Source organism: Scleropages formosus, chromosome 4, assembly GCF_900964775.1.
Source record: "Scleropages formosus chromosome 4, fSclFor1.1, whole genome shotgun sequence".
NCBI classification, from domain to species: Eukaryota; Metazoa; Chordata; class Actinopteri; order Osteoglossiformes; family Osteoglossidae; genus Scleropages; species Scleropages formosus.
The window spans coordinates 20,562,760-20,582,068 of record NC_041809.1 but is presented as its reverse complement, the minus strand read 5'-3'; the positions used below and the strand labels follow the sequence as shown (position 1 = coordinate 20,582,068).

The 19,309-nt window shown below is 47.1% G+C and overlaps 1 protein-coding gene across 1 annotated transcript in view; it reads left to right on the top strand.

Moving 5' to 3' along the window:
* Nucleotides 1-17,627, top strand: part of dixdc1b (DIX domain containing 1b) — a 30,876-nt gene extending 13,249 nt beyond the window's left edge. Inside the window, exons 6-21 of the mRNA XM_018755514.2 lie at nt 6,298-6,410; nt 6,725-6,879; nt 10,511-10,600; nt 11,079-11,132; nt 11,270-11,320; nt 11,588-11,692; nt 11,879-11,932; nt 13,412-13,504; nt 13,653-13,724; nt 14,022-14,084; nt 14,352-14,513; nt 14,780-14,846; nt 15,024-15,132; nt 15,231-15,339; nt 15,553-15,632; nt 15,729-17,627. Coding sequence (XP_018611030.1) covers nt 6,298-6,410; nt 6,725-6,879; nt 10,511-10,600; nt 11,079-11,132; nt 11,270-11,320; nt 11,588-11,692; nt 11,879-11,932; nt 13,412-13,504; nt 13,653-13,724; nt 14,022-14,084; nt 14,352-14,513; nt 14,780-14,846; nt 15,024-15,132; nt 15,231-15,339; nt 15,553-15,632; nt 15,729-15,735 — 1,384 coding nt within the window. The 3' untranslated portion in view covers nt 15,736-17,627. The remainder of the gene's footprint in view (nt 1-6,297; nt 6,411-6,724; nt 6,880-10,510; nt 10,601-11,078; nt 11,133-11,269; nt 11,321-11,587; nt 11,693-11,878; nt 11,933-13,411; nt 13,505-13,652; nt 13,725-14,021; nt 14,085-14,351; nt 14,514-14,779; nt 14,847-15,023; nt 15,133-15,230; nt 15,340-15,552; nt 15,633-15,728) is intronic.
* The last annotated feature ends 1,682 nt before the right edge of the window (nt 17,628-19,309 follow it).

The following is a 19,309-nucleotide window of genomic DNA, read 5'->3' as shown; positions in this document are numbered from 1 at the left end:
CTCCATTGAATATGTGTCGTTACAGCTATGGATGTCCCTAAACTCCGAGCATCCTTCCGGCAGCCCTTTGGACCCGTGTCTCCCTGCAGACATCCCAAGTGTATTTATGTATAGCGGCGGAGTGTGAGTTATTCCCTCCGCGATGGAATGTGGCAGCTCGTCGCGCAGAACCCACGTTGTTTACCCCGTTACTGTACGGGCCTGGAATAGGACATGCGATATGGACTGTGGGAGTCCCTACGTAGGGAGGGAAATAAAGCCTTTTAATTGTGGATATGGCCTTTTTCCGGTTCAACTCCCTGTGCTCCACTCAAGAGATTGTGGGTTTTTTTTTTTTTTTCCTTTCCCCTGCTCCGGTTTGGCGTGGTTTCCAGTGCCTTATTAAAAGAGCCGCTGGGACCGATGCCATATGTTGCATGTCTATGTATTTATAAAAGACAAGATAACGGATTTTGTGTTTGCTGCAGGGCTTTTTATCGCCGCTTGTAATATTCCTGCTGTATACAGGGAACTTGTTGCTGTTCTGATGTGGGGCAGCTGGTAACAGTGGTTAGAGCTGCTGGTTTTGGACCCAAAGGTCACAGGTTCAAATCCCACCTCCGGCTAAAGGTACTAACCCTAGGTTGCTCCGGTAAAATTGCACAGCCGTATAAATGGTAAATAACAGTAAGTCGCTTTGGAGAAAAGCCTCAGCTAAATTGACTAATATAAGGCGATGTCTTTGTTAACCAACGTGCTTTTTGAATTTATTTTTCTTCGCGAATACCCGTATGGTTTATACATAGTGCAAATACATAGTTTGCATGGATACCGTTGCTTATTTTCAGATTTGAGAGGGCCACGCTACCTGCCGGCAGTTCATTTCCTGGGATTAGAACTGAGGCCATTCCGAGAACGGGGTGGTCTCGTCTCGTCTTCCTGCGATTGGTCTGGCGCCGTGGCTCTTTGGTTCCTGGAGCATCGCGCGCTGACCAAACTGACACAGCCGTTGCGTTGGTGTCTGATACGGCTGATGAACTGGATCTGAACTGCAGGGGCCTCGGTCCCCAGGGATGCGTTTATGGAGACTATCACACGGGCAGAGGAGGCGATTACCCTGGCTGGGCTTCCTGCCCGCCTGCGGCAACTGACACACCTCCGGGTTGTCGAATGTCCGCTCGGTCATCCCGTCCGCTCGGTTTCCCCCTCCGCGCGGGGACATGGTATCTAAGGGGATCATTCAAGGGTAGGAAGTAACTTTTTCTTAAACATGATTGTCAGGTGACAATTTTGTCCTGCCTGACTTGCGCTGTTACTTTTACCACTGCTTTTCAGGTTAATTAATTTTTCAGGGGTTCAACAGCAGGGCTCCTCCTGGAATTGGCAGCGGTGAAGTTCCAAGTTTCCTCATCCATTAAATTACTGCAGATTTCCGCCCTTGAGAACTGTAATTATCCCAATTGGTTCGGAAACTCTCATTTGGCAATTCGTAAGTGGCAGGGAGCGCTGTAGCTGTTGCCTTCCGTTCGACGGACCCGGGTTTAAATTCCCAAGCCTGCTGCAATACCCTTGAGCAAAGCGCTTACCCTGAACGGCTCCGGTAAAAATTAACCAGCTACTGTATATAAAAGAGTAAATAATTGTAAGTAGTTTAGTATGCAAGCCTAATGTTGTAAGTTGCATTAGACAAAGGTTAAAAAAAAAAAAAAAATCACCTCTCTGGTTTTGTGCCTGTGTGTTTCTGCTTGTAAAAGTGATGAGTTGAAGTGTCTGCAGGTCCTGGCGCGTCTGAAATCCAAATCAAAAATGAAATATTGAAATGAATAGCCACGTCGCATCTTGGGCCGCTGTCTTAGGAAGAGAGCTGAGCTCAGGCTCATTAGCCTACTGACACGGTTGGGGTGGGGGTGGGGGAATTGGACTGGCAAAGGGGTGGGGGGTGCTGAGAAGCTAAGGGCCATCTACAAACAGGGTTTATCAGAAGTGTCTAAGGAGACATGATCCCTTGTCCCTGTTTTTGTGGAGTCCCTTCAAGTGGCGCTCGAGGCTCCCGCTCTCCATTGGCCCCTGAACCGGAGACACCCACCCCGTCCCAGGCGAACTCGGGGCTCACAGCCCCGAAAACGTACTTCTGCTCGCGTGTCTTTCCCACAGGCACCAACGACATCGTCCGCTGAATTTTTCCAATTTTTATTTTTATCCCTCGTAGCCGGACGGTACGTCGAAGCATTTCAGCCGGTCGTCCCCCAGGATCCTTCCGTCTCACTGTCTCTCTCCCGACGCTGGTTAATATAGTAGTCGAACTGGACACATCACCGATGAACACGTGTGTACTGTCTGATTGACAGTTTTTTGGAGACTGGCTGGTGGGAGAGCTACACGGTGTCTGTCGCATCGCCCGGTCCCCTGGGGCTCGTGTTTATTTCCACTGGGGACTAACGCTCCGCTCATCCGATGGGGACAAATGAGCTCTGGGCAGCGGGGCAGCTACTGCTTTTGTCGGGCCGGGTCGGTGCTGCGGCCAACCCGCAGCAGGGGATCGCTCTTGGCGGCCCGGCAGAGGTGTAAACGCTCAAGTGGGAGTTTGGGAAATATGCAAACGCGCTGGTGATCGAACAGAGACAACCCCCCCCACACACACACAGACACTCACACCCACTGTGCATGTCATTAATCAGAATGGTGGAATGGACTTTTCTCTCCCAGGGACGTGAAAAGCAGAGTGGGCGGGTTGGATGCCGAAAGAGCCTTTTGTCGGGAGTTTCGATTTGGGGGCTTTTGCCCAGAGAGCTTGCAGTCTTCCTCCAGGCATGAAGGGTGGGGGTGGGAACGGGGGAGCGTGAAACAAAAGGCTGAGCGGAGAGCGATGCAGCCCGCGAGCTGCCCCATTCAGGAGCCGAGCCCCCGGCGGACAATGAAGCCGCAACAACAACAACAACACCCTCTCTTGTTATCCTTTGTAAGGACCGCATTGTCGTTACTGTGCGGAGGGGAAAAAAAGAAGGAAAGAAAAAATTGAAGGCGCTGCAAGAGTTTCTCACTGCTGAGCTTCACCCCGCAAAGACAGAAACCCCCAAACTTCATTGGTGCCACACCTCCTCCCCATCACTCTCACACCAGTTTCCTCTTAGCTCTGTGCTGTGTCGCAGGGGTCATGGCTTGCAGATCGCCATGGGAACAGGGGCGTGGGTGCCAGGCACGAACCCTGGAGCTGGTGACGCGCCACGGTCCGTGCCTTGTCTCCTTCCGCGGACCTGCTTTCGGTCACCGACCAGGATGCGCCGACAGAGCGAACCCTGCGTGTGAGACAGAATCCAGGGAGCAGCACTTGTCGTGTTGTATGTCGTCATACTACAGTAGCGCAATACTGGACCGGCTGGTACTCTAGAGGTTGGAGCTGCTGCCTTTGGACCCAAAGGTCACAGGTTTGAGTCTCACCTCCAGCTGTATTACCCTTGACCATGGTATTTACCCTAAATTGCTCCGGTGAAATTACCCAGCTGTATAAATGTGTAAATAGATTAACGCTGCAAGTCGCTTTGGGGGAAAGTGTCAGCTAAACGAATACACCCTACATCCTCTTATGCCACTGGGATCCCCCACTGTGATGTTTCAGCACGGGCCAGTTTCAAAAAGTGCAAAAATTCTAGTGACAGCTGCTCCAAATTGAAGGTGTTCATATGTAACGGGACACAGAAGTGATGGGGGGTATCCGGCCAAACAGCCAGGCTACCTCATTGTGTCCCATACTCCCATCATGCCTTTTTGCTCCAACTTGTAATTATTATTCATTTTCAGAGCTTTACTGGTAACACATGAATTTTGACAGGCAGACTAGGCAGCGAACCAGCACGCAACAGCCTCTCATTGTGTGCTCTCCATCTGCGGGTGTAGATATGATTTTGCGTACACGGTATAATCCTGATGCACATCCACTCCCACCCCCTCACCAGTTGGCGGTAGGAGCGAGGAGGGCTTGCATGTTGATGCGGCCTGGCAGTCAAAGGCTGAGCTCCTTTCCCCCCGTGGCGCTCCTTTGATGGGGGAGTGGGCTTCACTGGGAAGCCAGTGCAAATCTCTGGGAATCATCTTCTTTTTGAAAGACTTCTTCAATAATTCATCAGCGGATGAAGGCGGCGCGAGTTCAGACATAGGCTGCGGTCTTTGAAGTAGGGCAGGTGCTCGACACGGACGGGATGCGACAGCTCTCCTCAGTCTCTGTAATATTGACCCTTATCGTGCTGCACATTGCATTGCCTGCTATTGTTTGGCCCTTAGCGCTGGGCGCTATATTCGGACCTTAGCTTTCGCCACTGTTGTTAAGCTGTGGTGTCGGCCTAAAAATTGTTGGCGCTCGGTGTTGGCCTAACGACAGAGAGTCTCCGAGTTATTTCTCATCGTGTGAGACAGAGCCTGACAGCAGCGGTACAAGGAGATGAACTGTGCGTGTCTTCAGATCTACATTTTAACACGCGAATATGACGCCAAATATGCCTCTTATTTATTAAAGGTAACTGATGTTTGGCTTCGTTGCGGTACTTTTCTGAGATGAAGATGACGTGAACAACAAACACGCACACATTGTCTGAAACCGCTTGTCCCGAGCGGGGTCGCGGGGAGCCGGAGCCTAACCCGGCAACGCAGGGCGTAAGGCCGGAGGGGGAGGGGACACCCGGGACGGGTCGCCAGTCCATCACAAGGCACCCCGAGCGGGACTTGAACCCCAGACCCGCCCAGTCCATTTCCAGTCCCTTGAAATATATGGCTTTTCCATTCATTTTTTTTCCTTTGCATTTTTGACTTCGTTACACCTCATATGCTAGTATTGTTTTCAAGCAGTCAGCTAATGCCACGTCATTTTTCAAAATTTTTGTGTGCTCTTCTTTTCTTAAATATTATTTTTACTATTATTTTTTTCTTTGCAACCATAGCAACACTGGGTCTAGCAACGTAACTGTATTAAAAAACGTATTATCCAATATTATTGACATCCAACGTTGTCCCAAACCTTGCTGATAAAATTGAAGCAAAACATCATCATGATAACTCATGTACCATTTCGTTTAAGCGCCTTTCAATATTTAAGGAAGAGCGTAAATAATTTAACAATCAATGGCAATACAAAAATGTAACCCCGGGGACACAAAAGAATATACTAAGTATTAAAAAAAAATATTAAATACTGGTAAGTGGACAAAAATATTTAGAAATGTTGCTAATAAAACGGTTATAGAGCTTTATGTACCTGGTGAAAAAGCCAAAGCAGAAGAAGCTAGAGTTTGTTCATCCATGCATGCATGCATCCATCCATCCAATAATGTAAGCCTTCTTCAGATCATGGAGAACAGCTCTGCCACTGACTTCTCATGACTATAACAATGATAATACATTTATCTGACGCTTTTCTCCAAGTTACATTTACTACAGGCTTACAATTATTTACCCATTACACAGCTGGGTAGTTTTACTGGTGCAATTTAGGGTAGGTTCTTTGCTCAAGGGTACTACAGCTGGAGATCAGACCTGCAACCTTTGAACCCAGAGGCAGTAGCTCTAACCACTATACTACCAGCTGTCCTAGTAATAAGTTCTAAAAATGAAGTAGAACGAGTTGACTCCTTGCTGGTGTTAGTATCTATTTTCCATGTGATGCAGTGAGCATCAAAGCCAGTTATGGGTTTAGTACCTGTTTTTGAGGGCATTTTGAGATGATGGAAAGGGCACGCTGGCGCTCGGAGACTCTGTTCGTCTATCTCTCTTGCACAGTGGCTACGTGTACTTCTGTTTGCCTTTGAAAAAGCTGTTAACATTCATTGGGTAGACAGACATGGGTTTTGGGGACACGGTGGTGCAGCGGGTTGGACCGGTTCCTGCTCTCCGGTGAGTCTGGGGTTCGAGTCCCGCTTGGGGTGCCTTGCGATGGACTGGTGTCCCGTCCTGGGTGTGTCCCCTCCCCCTCCAGCCTTATGTCCTGTGTTGCTGGGTTAGGCTCTGTGACCCTGTATGGGACAAGCGGTTCAGACTCTGTGTGTGTGATGTGAGTTTTGAGTTTGGGCAGCTGTTTATCATCACTTCCTTTAGATATGCAAACTGTTGCTGTGGATAAAACATCAGCTCTATAGCGCATCTTTTTAAAGAGAACTTATTTTTTTTGTAACCGAAAAATGCTCATGAATTTAAAATCGTGTGCATGTCGATCGTGACAACACGAGACTGACTCGTGAGGGCAGCTGTATATTTTGGTTAAACGCTTCCGCTCTCCGTGACCCACCACGCTGATCAGCTGTGGCTTCTCTGCTTGTGTCTGTGCACTTCCAGCCTGAGTTCACCCAGCCCCACGCACACCCCCAAGGCAGAGTCAATCTCCGGCCAGCCGGACGACAAAGGTCAGCTCGTGGACTTGCAGGCGGAGGAGATTTCTCAGAAATCAGGTACACGCTTTGCTGTTTGTCCATTGCTGTCGGTTCGCAGGCAGCAGGTGGCGTACCGGTGCAGGGCCTGGACATGCAGGTTCCAGTGCCAAGAAGGGTCCTGGCTGCTGGAGAAGGTCCAGTGATATATCAAACTGTGTGAAATACAAGCTGAGCTGCACAGGTTTTGTCAAAACTGACTGCTAAGCCAGGAAGCTAAATTAATTTATTAATTACACAAAATTAATTAAATATCAGTATCCTCATTATATTGAGTGAATCATCTCAGTTTGAAAACCTCTGCTTTCCCCATGTTTCTCTGTCACACTTTGCAGATGATGTGGCGAAGTCGCCCTCCGGTGGGCAAGGGGCAGCACTCGGGCATGCCGGGATGCCGGTGGGCTCCGCTTGGGAAGACCAGCTGTGTGAGCAGCAGGAGCAGCTGGAGAAGGAGATGCAGGAGACCAGGCGCATGGTGTCAAGCCTCCAGGTGATTTTTATCCGTGTGTGTGTGTGTGTGTGTGTGTGTGTGTGTGTGTGTGTGTGTGTGAGAGAGAGAGAGAGAGAGACTAATTGTCCAACAGATTGTCTTCGTGCTGAAACTGCAGAATATTACGCTGGCCTTTGATGATGTTGTTGGCCACTGGTGTGGAAAATTGACCCAATCAGCTTGGGGAAAATATGATCTTTAAAATGCCCGCAAAGAGAAGCGTTTGCTTATTTTGCAGTCTGTCTGACATAGTAATATGCAGATTCATGATCCATGCAACCATGCAGTGCCTTCCCACACTTTGACACAAGGTCAGATTGTTTTATATTGACCATATGTTCAAAAATATTGTATTTCTCACGTTTATTTACATCTTCTCTAGTTTTGCCTAATTTATATCCTTTTACCTATGAGTATTTGAACAAATACTTCTTTTTTTATTTGACAGCGCAGGGTCACAGCAGCACACAGGTACAGACAGTACACATATTTTTAAGCTTTACCATTATGCAACAGTAGTGCTTCTTGTAGCCCATAAGGTTGTTCCTAATTGCTCACAGAATGATTCACAACGGCTTGATTTAACACACAGTAACAAGATCTGTTAAGGTTAAGCAGGAGTTCAGATATTTTGAGATTGCTTTTGTTATTTTCCGCTTGAGTCAGTGATTTAACGCCAATATGAACGTCATTGAGAACAGCCTACTTACAAAAGGAAGGTCATTACAGCAATGAAGGCCAGGAAAACTGTTATCGGACAAGTGGGTTGGACTTCTTGACAGTTTGCGACGTCCTTAAAAATTGAGTAACTGAAGGAGCCGAGAACGGATGACCAACAAGATCAAACTTCAGTGCAAGGTGTGGGACGGTTGGTGTAAAATGAAAGGCGAAAGCTCTGCCTCGGCAGCAAGAACAGACAGAAGAGGATGAAAATTTGCGAAGAAATTCCGCGACGATCCACAGAAGATGTATCTATAAAGGTCCATAAAGTGAGGGAAAGGCTAACTTGGCGAACAAAAGGAAGAGCCGATGGGCATGAAACTCCATATCATCGGTACAGCTTGTATTGCCGCCTCCACAATGTGCACGGTTATATTTATCGATCTCCTAACTGAAGATGGTAGGATGAATTTTTAGGGAAGTACAAATAGGTCTTGTCTGCAGATGTGGGGGGGAAAAAAAATGCCTGCGGACTTACTGGATGCTTGTTTGTTGTGCAGCAGGACAATGACTCAAAACACTGCGTGCACCAAACACACGCAGAAACAGTGGAACATTTAAAACTGGCCAAGTCACCAGATCTCAAACCAGCTGAGTGTTCGTTTCCACTGCGTTGCCTTTGTTCAGAGGGATCCTGAAGGCAGAAAAGCCAAGAAACAAGCAAATAACTAAAAAGTTTGCGGTTAATGTCTGAGGGGGGTGTGGTGGTGCAGTGGGTTGGACTGGGTTCTGCTCTCCGGTGGGTTTGGGGTTCGAGTCCCACGTGGGGTGCCTTGTGACAAACTGATGTCCTGTCCTGGGTATGTCCCCTCCAGCTTTATGCCCTGTGTTGCTGGGTTAGGCTCTGGCTCCTCATGATTCCCACCTGGAACAAGCGGTTCAGAAAGTGTGTGCATGTGAGTTTATGTCTGGGATGGAGGAACAGTGATTACAGCTGGTAGCATAGTGGTTAGAGCAACTGCCTTTAGACCCCAAGGTTGCAGGTTTGAGCCTCACCTCCAGCTGGAGTACCCTTAAGCAAGGTACTTACCCTGAATTGCTCCAGTAAAATTACCCAGCTGTTATAAATGGATAAATTGTAAGTTGCTTTGGAGGTAAGTGTCAGCTAAATGAATAAATGTACAGCTGCAGCATTGCACTCAAAGCCCCCTGGTTTGCATCCCTGCTGCCATGCTTCTACCTTTAAGCAGGTACTTATCCTGAGTTGCTCTAGTAAAAATTACTGAGCTGTATAAAAGGGTAAATCATTGTAAGTAGCTTAATGTTGTAAGTCTTGCAAAAAGGTGTCAGCTAAATACATCATTAATAAAAAAAAGGTTTCACAGCAGAGAATCCCAAGAGTCTGGTGATGTCAGGGGGACAAATGCAGTTATTGAAAGTAAAACATTTGCAACTAGATATGAATTTTATTTTATGTCATTTACTCTCTCCAAGTACTTATGATTACAAATCAAGGGGGACTTGTATATTACAAGAATTGTTAATTATGTTTATGAAAAGATAACAGGTGACCTGAAATAGAGTTCAACTCTATTAAATGCATTATCTTCTTTAATAGAATATTATTTCATTATTAAGTGATTTACCTGCTATATAGATGTATGTGGGATATTTTTTCTTGCCAGGCATAATTACTGTAAAAGTCTAGCAAAGAGAAGTCTTTAATTTCTGGAAGTTGTACAGATGCTGGAAATGAATATATTGCAGTAATGATGGTGAGATGGTCCGCATCCGCCGTTCAGTCATTCAGTACCTATAGCATGTATAATTATGTACAATATATATTAGTACAGGGGGCACAGTGGCGCAGTGGGTTGGACCGGGTCCTGCTCTCCGGTGGGTCTGGGGTTCGAGTCCCGCTTGGGGTGCCTTGCGACGGACTGGCGTCCCGTCCTGGGTGTGTCCCCTCCCCACTCCGGCCTTACGCCCTGAGTTGCTGAGTTAGGCTCCGGTTCCCTGCGACCCCGTATGGGACAAGCGGTTCAGAAAATGTGTGTGTCTGTGTATATTAGTATAGTATATACCCTATCAGCCCTGACTGGGGAGAACAGCTTTGCCATCTGTCATTCAGTATCTCTAGTATATATTTTATATACTGTAGTAATATACTATATATACTAATAGGTAATTAGTGTATATAGTCACCATTAAGTTGCTAAGGCAGGACCAACTGTGTATAGAAATGTCACGGAAAAGCTCAGGTTTGACGTTTTCTCCTGTTGCTTTTGGAGGGCACTGTATGTAGAGATGTAAGAAGTGCAAAGAGCTCAGGTTCGTGGTGTCTGGGAAAGGCCTTACAGGTTGAAGGATGGAGCTGTGCAGCTCATAGAGAGCAGCTAACGGTGCCTTTTCGTTCTCTTCTGGGTTGATTTCGGGTTCTTTCAAAGAGTGTAGCACTGTGCTGCAGTAGACAGAGGCCGAGCTGTTGGATGGCTGTGGGAATTATTTTGGTCATCTCTCTTTCTGGAGAGATGGGGGTGCGGTGGCACAGCGGATTTGGCCGGGTCCTGCTCTCTGGCGGGAGTGGGGTTCGAGTCCCGCTTGGGGTGCCTTGTGATGGACTGGCGTCCCATCCTGGGTGTGTCCCCTCCCCCTCCAGCCTTGCGCCCTGTGTTGCCAGGTTAGGCTCTGGCCTCCCACAACCCTGCTTGGGACAAGTGGTTTCAGCCTGTGTGTGTGTGTGTGTGTGTGTGTGTGTGTGTGTGTGTGTGTGTCTTTCTGGAGACCGATCACATGACTGCTGCGACCGGGGGCATGTGAGGCACACGTCACGCCGGAAGGAATGCAGATGGCACTGTGTCTGCAGAGCAGGTAAAAGGCTGTACACTTAAACTCTCTCTCTGTGCTTGCGTGTATGTGTGTGTGTGTGTGTGTGTGTGTGTGTGTGTGTGTGCGTGCATGCGCTTTCCAGGCCCTGCTGCTCTACGGATCACTACCCGAGGATGAGCAGGAGGCCACCCTGAGCCTCGGGGAGGGGGCAGAGAATGCCGAGCAGCAGCTGGTAGGATGTTCTCGTCGCTCTGACGTTTTTTTTTTAAATAAATAATTTCCTCTTTTCACCTGTTCCCAGCTTACAGGACAATGCAGACAGTCACGTCCGCTGTGCTCGTCCCTCTCGCTCTTTATGGCTCTCTCTCTTGCCTTTGTGTTGCTGGGTATCTCAAATTTCTCTGGGCTTGCCCCCCGGCCGCCCTGTCGCTTTGTTCCACGATGAGGAGCGGGTACCCGCTTCGCCTTCCGCCGTACTGTCGCCGACCTGCTGGGCTGCTCTGCCAGTGATTTCACTTCCAGTTCTCATTTTCCGTACTTATGATTTACATTTGTGCTTAGCAAAAGCCGATGTTGTTGGTGTCCTTCGGCTCAGATTTTGGTTTCTGATTAATGGCAAAGTCTTGTTTGTCTGTCTCTTCGGCACAGTTCTACTTCGTAAGGGTTTTCTGGTACGTCCGTGCCTTACTGAGCCCTGTCCTTCTCCGTAGATCATAATCCGAAGTCGCCTGGACCAGAGCATGGAGGAGTCCCAGGATCTGAAGGTAAGGAGGCGCGGGATAACCGGTACCATTGCGTTGAGGAGCGCAGCCAGGCAGACGCTGCGGCGGGGACCCTGTGCTTCCGCCCCACACCCCTGCGCTGGCTGAGCTCTCGCTCCCTCGTCTTGTCCGTCCTACAGAAGGAGCTGCTGAAGTACAAGCAGGAGGCCCGCAACCTGCAGGGAGTCAAGGTGAGTCTGGGTGCCTTTCTCACTCCAGAACCACCCCACGTTTAGGTGAAACCATGGTGCTCTGCCAGTGACCTCCACTCGTCATCCCGGATGTGTTTGTATGTGCGCTGAAAAATCCAGTAAATAGATGGTGGAGCCGCCATACTGTGTAGGAAGACCTGCAAGTCCTCTGTTAAGGGTTTGCAGCCTCACGTCCTTAGGCAGACGCGTGTGTGTGTGTGTGTGTGTGTTCATGGCTCTCTGTTCTCTCTGTTGCCACCCATCCAGGATGCCCTGCAGCAGCGCCTGGGAGTGCAGGAAGCCTCTGTGCTGCAGCTGAAACAGGAGCTGCTGAGGTCCAACATGGCCAGGGAGGAGCTGGCAGGGCACAATGTAAGTGCGGTGTGCGGAGGAGCACACGTTGGAGAAGTGTGCGTTTGCGCATGTGCGTTCTCTGGCTAATGGATCCTCAATCTGCGCTATAGTGCTTGCTGCACCGTAGCTATCGAAAGGAGCGCTTCTCGCTTGCATGTGCGCGAATGGATTGCGCTCGCATGTGACCCGGCGTTTTGCTCCTAGGCTGAGCTGCAGAGGAAGCTGGAGGAGCGGGTTCGATTGCTCAGCGAATACAAGGTAAGCCAAGGTGTAAAACCCACCTTCCTGCTGTGACCATGATACATTTGTACATGGGGCAACTGAAACTGTATGAATGACCTTTACACCGCAGGGTTTTCTTATTCTGAACTGACATAGGGCACTACAGCACGAGGGGCAGCTTGTGATGTACTGGTTAACCTCAAGGTTGCAGGTTTGAATCCCACCGACTGCTCTAGTTCCCTCGATCAGGATACTTACTATAAATTGCTCCGCTAGAAATGAAATGGAACATTAAATATGTGCTCAAGAAAATGCTAGAGAAGCCTACAGAAACTGAAATAAAGTTTTAATAGGCCAGCACTCACAGTGACAACTACATATATGCATCTTATTCGGCATAAACGTTACATTACTTATTTTTCTGTGTTTCTCTACTTTTCGGTCCTTGCATAGATGGTGCTTTTTTTTTTTTTTTTTTGTTTTGTTTTGTTCTGTTCTTCATTTTCACGTGTATTGTAAAGGTCATCTCACACTCCCACCTTAAGAGCCAGTACCCTGCTATGTAATGGACCCCAGTGTCAGTCCTACCTGCAGTTTGTCCCATCATCTTCCTCGTTCTATTCAATTATCGGCGCATGACTGTCTATTTATTTGTCTGTTCCAGCTAAGGTGTTCGCACTGTATCATTACTTTTGTGTTTACATTGAATAAAGAGTATATATCGGTGATCTTACCACTACGCTATCCAGCCGCTCCCAAGGGTGGTCGAGAATGACCAAGCTTAGATCCTGTGGGACTTCCAGATCCAGACTGACAAACTGGTAATGGCTAACCAACCGGACATAGTAGTGGTGGACAAACGGAGGAAGAAAGCCGTAGCGATAGATGTCGCCATCCCAAGCGATGGCAACATCAGAAAGAAAGAACATGAGAAGCTTGAGAAATACCAAGGACTGAGAGAGGAGCTAGAAAAGATGTGGAAGGTGAAGGCGACAGTGGTTCCCGCGGTAATCGGAACACCTGGGGCCGTGACCCCTAAGCTGGGAGAGGGGCTCCAGCAGGTCCCGGGAACAACATCCGAGATCTCTGTCCAGAAGAGCGCGGTCCTAGGAACAGCTAAGATGCTGCGCAGAACCCTCAAGCTCCCAGGCCTCTGGTAGAGGACCCGAGCTTGAAGGAGTAAGACCGCCCGGAAAAAGGGGGGCAAGTGGGGAAATTTTTTTATATGTGTGTGTGTATATACGGTGTATATATATATATATATATATATATAGTATATATAGTACATAGTTACCACTGTGAGTGCTGGCCATATAACACTTTATTCCAATAAAACTGACCCATCTGTATGAAAGGGTACATTCTTGTGAGTAGCTCATCTTTCTAGTCGCTTTGGAGAAAAATGTGAGCTGAATGAATGAATGTAAGTGTTTGAAAAGCCACACGGGATTGAAAACCCATGTTTAAATGAAACCGATAACAGCGTCCAGTTGTGCCCCTTGTTGGTCTGCGCAGAAGGACCTGGGACAAAAAGAGCGATTCCTGCAGCAGCAGCAGCTCAAAGTGGACGAGGCGCTGCGCAAAGTGGCTGAGAGCAGCCATCAGAAGGTATCGTCTGGTGCATTGACACGCGTTCTCCTCCACAGCTTTGTGCCTAAAGGTTTTTAACCTGCAGATTCAGCTTGTCTCACACCCCTGGATCTTTGTGGAACTTTTTGGAGACCAAGCTGATGTTTGTTTTCACTGTCATGGGCAGGCTGGCTTGCAGAGGGAGCTGGAGCACAAGGAGAGCCTCTTACAGGAGCTCATGAACCACGAGCTGGATGAGGTACATTCATATTCTTCTGCATTGCATACACACAAAAGAACATCACTCCGAGTAATCATTTTTCTTCTTATTCGTTTAACCGACACTTTTCTTCAAAGCAATTTACAGCATTAAGATCCCTACAATCATTTACCTATTTATACAGCTGGGTAATTTTACTATAGCAATTTAGGGTAAGTACCTTGCTCAAGGTAGGACTTGAACCCACAACTTTTGTGTCCAGAGGCCGCAGGTCTAATCTCTGCTTTACCAGTAGAATCTATGGCAAAAGCAACACTGGTGTGTCCTCTGTTCCAGCTCCCAGGGTCTCAGAATAATGGATATTCCCACCCTGGTAGCTCAGCTGCACCTCACAAAGGGGTGAGTCGGTTTATGGTCATCTGTGTTCCTCCCATATCGTAACAAGGCACGGCGTGCGTATACGGATGGTGTGTCAGTGCTGTCGTCGGATCAGCATCTGCAGATGTGTAAGGTGATGAGATATGTGTCTGGATGTGAGTTGAATGCGTTCTTGTGAGCAGTACCCTACAGTGAGGCGTAGGCACCTATGCGTGTGTTAGGCCTGTGGCCGGGGATGCGTGCGTTCGTGCATGTGTGAGGGCTGGAGGGATGTCCATGTGCTACCAGGCGGAGGAGCTGCAGCTGGTGCGTGATGCCCTACGCAGCCTGAGGAACAGCTTCAGCGGCCATGACCCCCAGCACCACACTCTGGACACTTTGGAGCAGGGTGTCGCCAGCCTGATTGACCGCCTCCATTCCCTGGACGCACGCCGCAGGCAGGATAGAAGGGTACGGATTTGACGTGCTCAAGTGCAATCTGACAAACACGCACACCTCACAACAAGCCTCACGCACATATACACGTTAACCCAGTTTTTTGAGTGAATCTTTTACCGTTTTTTTCGATTATCATGTTTATGCCCATACGGAATCTTCACTCGGTGTTCTCGTTCTATTTATTTGTTCAGCGTTTCCTTGATCAACCACAGGTTTCGGGTTGAGCGCCGTGTCTGCTGGCGCTGTCCACTTTCAGTGGTGTCTCTGTCCCTCCGCAGGGTCGTGGGAAATCGCCAGGACGCAAAGCCACGTACACGGACCGGGACTCCTGGCCCTCCAGCACCAGTAAGACCCGCCACTTCCTTTGCCTCTGTCTCTCCATGGCCTTCTGCACGAAAAGTACATTTCTCGACTAAGTCGGAGAATTCAGTTTGATGGAATAATCGCAAGATTGTCTGGATCTTGTCTGGGAATTATGTGCTCTATCGAATCCCTCCTCATGGTTCTTCTGCCCTCTTGTAGAGATGGCTCACTCCCACAGCAGCCCTGTGCTCAATTCCTCAGTCTCCACAAAAGTTCTGTACTTCACTGACCGTTCCCTCACGCCATTCATGGTCAACATCCCTAAGAGGTCAGCTCGGTGATGTTTATGTGTGTGGTCATCGCGCTACGTCTGCATGACCTGACTGCAGCCTGACCACAACCGGATTGGCTGTCCTCTGTCGCCAGGCTCGGCGAGGTGACGCTCAGAGACTTCAAGGTGGCTGTAGACAGGGAGGGCAACTTCAGGTACCACTTCAAAGCTCTGGACCCTGAGTTTGGGACGGTGAAAGAGGAGGTACGCGACTGACCCAGTGACCGTGCAAAGATACACTCACGTGGGGATTAAGTAGAGATGACCCTTGATTGTTTTAAAGAAAACCTTATAAAAGGATTTCCCCAAATTATTATTTTCTCGTCATGCAGAAGATGATGTCTAGAATTATCCAGTTACAGAGCAGGTGAATACAAACCATGTTCATTTCCTGTATTCCTTTGGGTTTTTTTCTAGGTGTTCCAGGACGATGCGGTGATACCAGGCTGGGAGGGCAAGATTGTGGCCTGGGTGGAGGAAGACCACGGAGAGGGCAGGTAGATTAAACTGAAGCGCACATGTGAACGGGAACACAGTGTGGACACGCACAAACGTGGGAAACGCAACCTGACAGCCCCGTGTCCTGTCCGCAGGACCTAAAGGCCAGCTCTCAGACCGCACCCCTCCCACATTGACTGGGAGACTGCCGGCCGAGAGGAGAAGAGGGTGTTGCACGGGACTGGTAGGCAACGAGACCATGCAGATGCAGGCACCGTTCTCTTTGGCCCTGGCGATCCAGCTAGTTGCTGCATCCTCTCTTAGTGAGGATGATGGGGTGGGTAGTTATTCCAGCTCCCCGCCACCCACCCCACAAGTCTAGCAGAGATGCCGATGTCGCTGGACACACGAGGAACCTCAGCGGTGGGACGCCACGGATAAATCTTCAGCCTCCTAACGTGCCGTGTACTCCCCAGCCGTGGCCGTGGTCCCGCAGATACACTGCTGTCTCTAGAAGACGAAATACAGAATACTGAAGACCACTTCCTGTTTCCTGAATATTGTGCCAAATCATACACAGATACTCATCAGTGCATCTTTGGAATACTGGTTGTCTTTACTGTACGTTGTGGTGACAAAATCAATGACAACAACTGCCTGCTGGCAGAAGGTGTGCGCGAGAGCAGCCTTGATTCACGTAGCAGTGATCACAGCTCAGAAGCTGCTCTAAGCTCTTCGGACCAAAGTCAGACCAGTGCACCTTCTCTGGAAGTACTGATACTTGGGATGCAATGGAGGGTTTTTTTTTTTCCCAGATGCAGCTGTGTTTACAGGCTATGACCAAACAATTTAGGTAAGTCAGGGTCACTGAGCTGTGAGTGCTCTCAGTAACGTCTCTGCTCTACGTGCAAACGACAGGTGAGCTGTAGGGTTATAATTAGGTGGTCCACTACAGAGGATCAAACCCTAACCCTACTGTAATACAAGTGTAAAGGCTTTGGGAAAAGGAATTGCCTGTAATCTGCCAGCTGGAGGGAACAGTTGCAAATATTGGAAATATTAATTCAGTTCAAATGAATATTGTTAAAAGTGATGAGTTTTAAATGTGCAATGCAGTGATTTCTTTTTTAACGGTCTTGCAAATTTCACTGCCATAGAACTGTACACACAATATAAAACTTAAGATGACAAAAAAGGTACTGGTTGTGTTGAAAGCAGATGTGGCCCTCAGCTAGAAAGTGTTGCTTCCTGGCACTGACTCCCAGTCACTGAGCACATTATTCCATTATAGTGTAGATCATGGACCACCAGTGCTTATACTGAAAGCTGGATTCTGGTGGAGGCTGTGCCATGGGATATAGCCCTGCAGAGTACTCTTGGGGACCACTTAGAAGGGACTCGGGGATGCGGAATTGTGGAACACATCAACGGATTGTCAAAATGAACATTTTTGCTGTCAGGACTGCTTTTATTGTTAAATGTTTTCAGGTGAAACAGGGGATCATTCACAGCAATCTCCAGTGGACATGAGGGAACCAGGATTTATCTTTGAAAATATCAGATTATTTTAGGCTGGGTTTGTGTCTTCTAAGGTATTTTAGAGCGTAAGTGTTGTATACTAAGACTACCCCTTGACAAAGCACGGTGAGTGGCAGAAAATCTGGAAAGCACACTCGTGAATGTTTTACTAAACTGATTTGCCAGGCCTTGTTGTGATTTATTATGTAATTCAACCTCATTGTGTCAAGCTGGGAGGGGAAATGCATCATTTGCACTGAACTCTGCGCAACAAGGCCTCTATAACGTTATTTTTAGCAGTGCTGTGAACTTTTCAGTTTTCCCCCTTCATGGCTTGTTAATCACTTTAAATACCTCTACGGTATTACAGGGGCTGAATACTGTGCGACTGTCCCTTCGGTTATGTTCCTCCCACCGGAGATGGCTGTGAACCTTCTGCATGTACACGTGTCAACTGTAATTTTTTCCAGAAATCTGTGTTGGGGACATGAGAGAGAATTATGATAGTATTAAAAGTGTGCTATTTTTCAGTGTTTACCTGTCTTTTAAATGAACTATATTACGTATATATAGATATATATACATATATATACAGTATATATTGTGTATATATATATATACACACACACACATATTGTTGATTCTTGTACATAGGTTTGTATGCATTAACAGAAGCATGTTGCTTTTTGTTTTGAATGTTTAAAACTGGTACTCTGCTGTCCACAGAATGCTGCAATGAAGAAAGTTGTTTTTAAAATTGGTATCGTAACAAAAATCCCCATTCCCCTAGTGTGGCCACATTCTGTGATTCACCAATTCTGCTCTTTCTCACAGAGCATTTTGACCCTTTCAGCTCCCAACTGGGTGTTACTTGTGTCCTTGAGCTGCATTTCTATGATCTTATACACAAAGGAGACTTAGAGGTGACAGAAAAGGGAGAAAGTTTAAATTACATTTTTCACCCAACAGAAACATTGATATGGATGGTAGAAGGTGGTAACAGGGACCAACCTGTATGGGGTCTTATTGTGTTTATAAACAATATTTAAACTTTATAAACCGTTTGGTGCATTTCCACTTATTTTTTATATTGCAAATTTCAGAGGTTTAATACAGATTGTCAAGTTTAAAAAAAAAAAAAAAAAAACGTACCTTACTTAGCTATGGTTTCCCATTAAAATTGCTTCAGTTACCAAGTGCTTCTGTGTTATTTGGTGTGTATACTTATTTTAGGTTCTTCTGAAAAGGAGGATAACATTTTCAATGTTGTATTTAAGAGAATCATTCTATTTTATACCACTCACAATGAACAAACATCAGTCTCCATACCCCATACCTTCTATAAGCCTTGGGCATTCTTCATAATGAGAACAAACGTTTTTCATCATTTATGCTGAAATTTAGTGTAAAAATCACTTTAATTTTCCTATTATACAGGATAATCATAGTTATACTAATTGGGTTACTTTTGTTAATCGATGGAAATGACATGTACAACAATATGACACATCTTACAATACAAGGTGGCACAGCGGGTAACGGGTCCAGTGAGTACCCAGCCCCTCTGCTCCCAAGACAAACTCCAAACCTGTACCGGACAAGCAATTACCGATGACTGAGTAAAAGTAATGTCTGAAAAAAGAAAAAGTCTGTAACAGTCAAAGTTAACAGAACAAGGCAGCAGTAAATCCACAAAATAAACATAACATGTTTAGATAAGGACACAAAATGTATGGAATTGAATTGCATTTGTTTAAATCAAACATAGTTATAGGCGGAAATATTTTTAGGACTCTAGGCTCACTCATACAAATTTACATTTGAAATCATGTTAAACTGTAAAATACATATTTTGTCACTTCTTTTTTTAAAACAAAACCATGTGAAGGCGCGCCCTTCTCCGTTGTCTTGGGAACAGGGTCAGTTCGGCTGAGCGAAATACTACTCTACGCATGCGTATTTAGCGCAAAACCGCTCCCGACGTCACCAATGATGCTATAAGGAACTTTGTCGAAGTATTCTTCATAAGAATTTGCTGTCAGTGTCTGCTAACGCTCATTAGTTATAAGTATTTCTGAAAAGCTCTCCGTATACTGTTTTCTACACTGTAAAACCAGCCAAGTTAACATGTGGAAAGTTTGGGAAAATGTAGGGAAACGTTTTATTTTACGTGTAGGTCGCTTTGCGACAACCTTGAACATTTTACGACGTCGGTCTA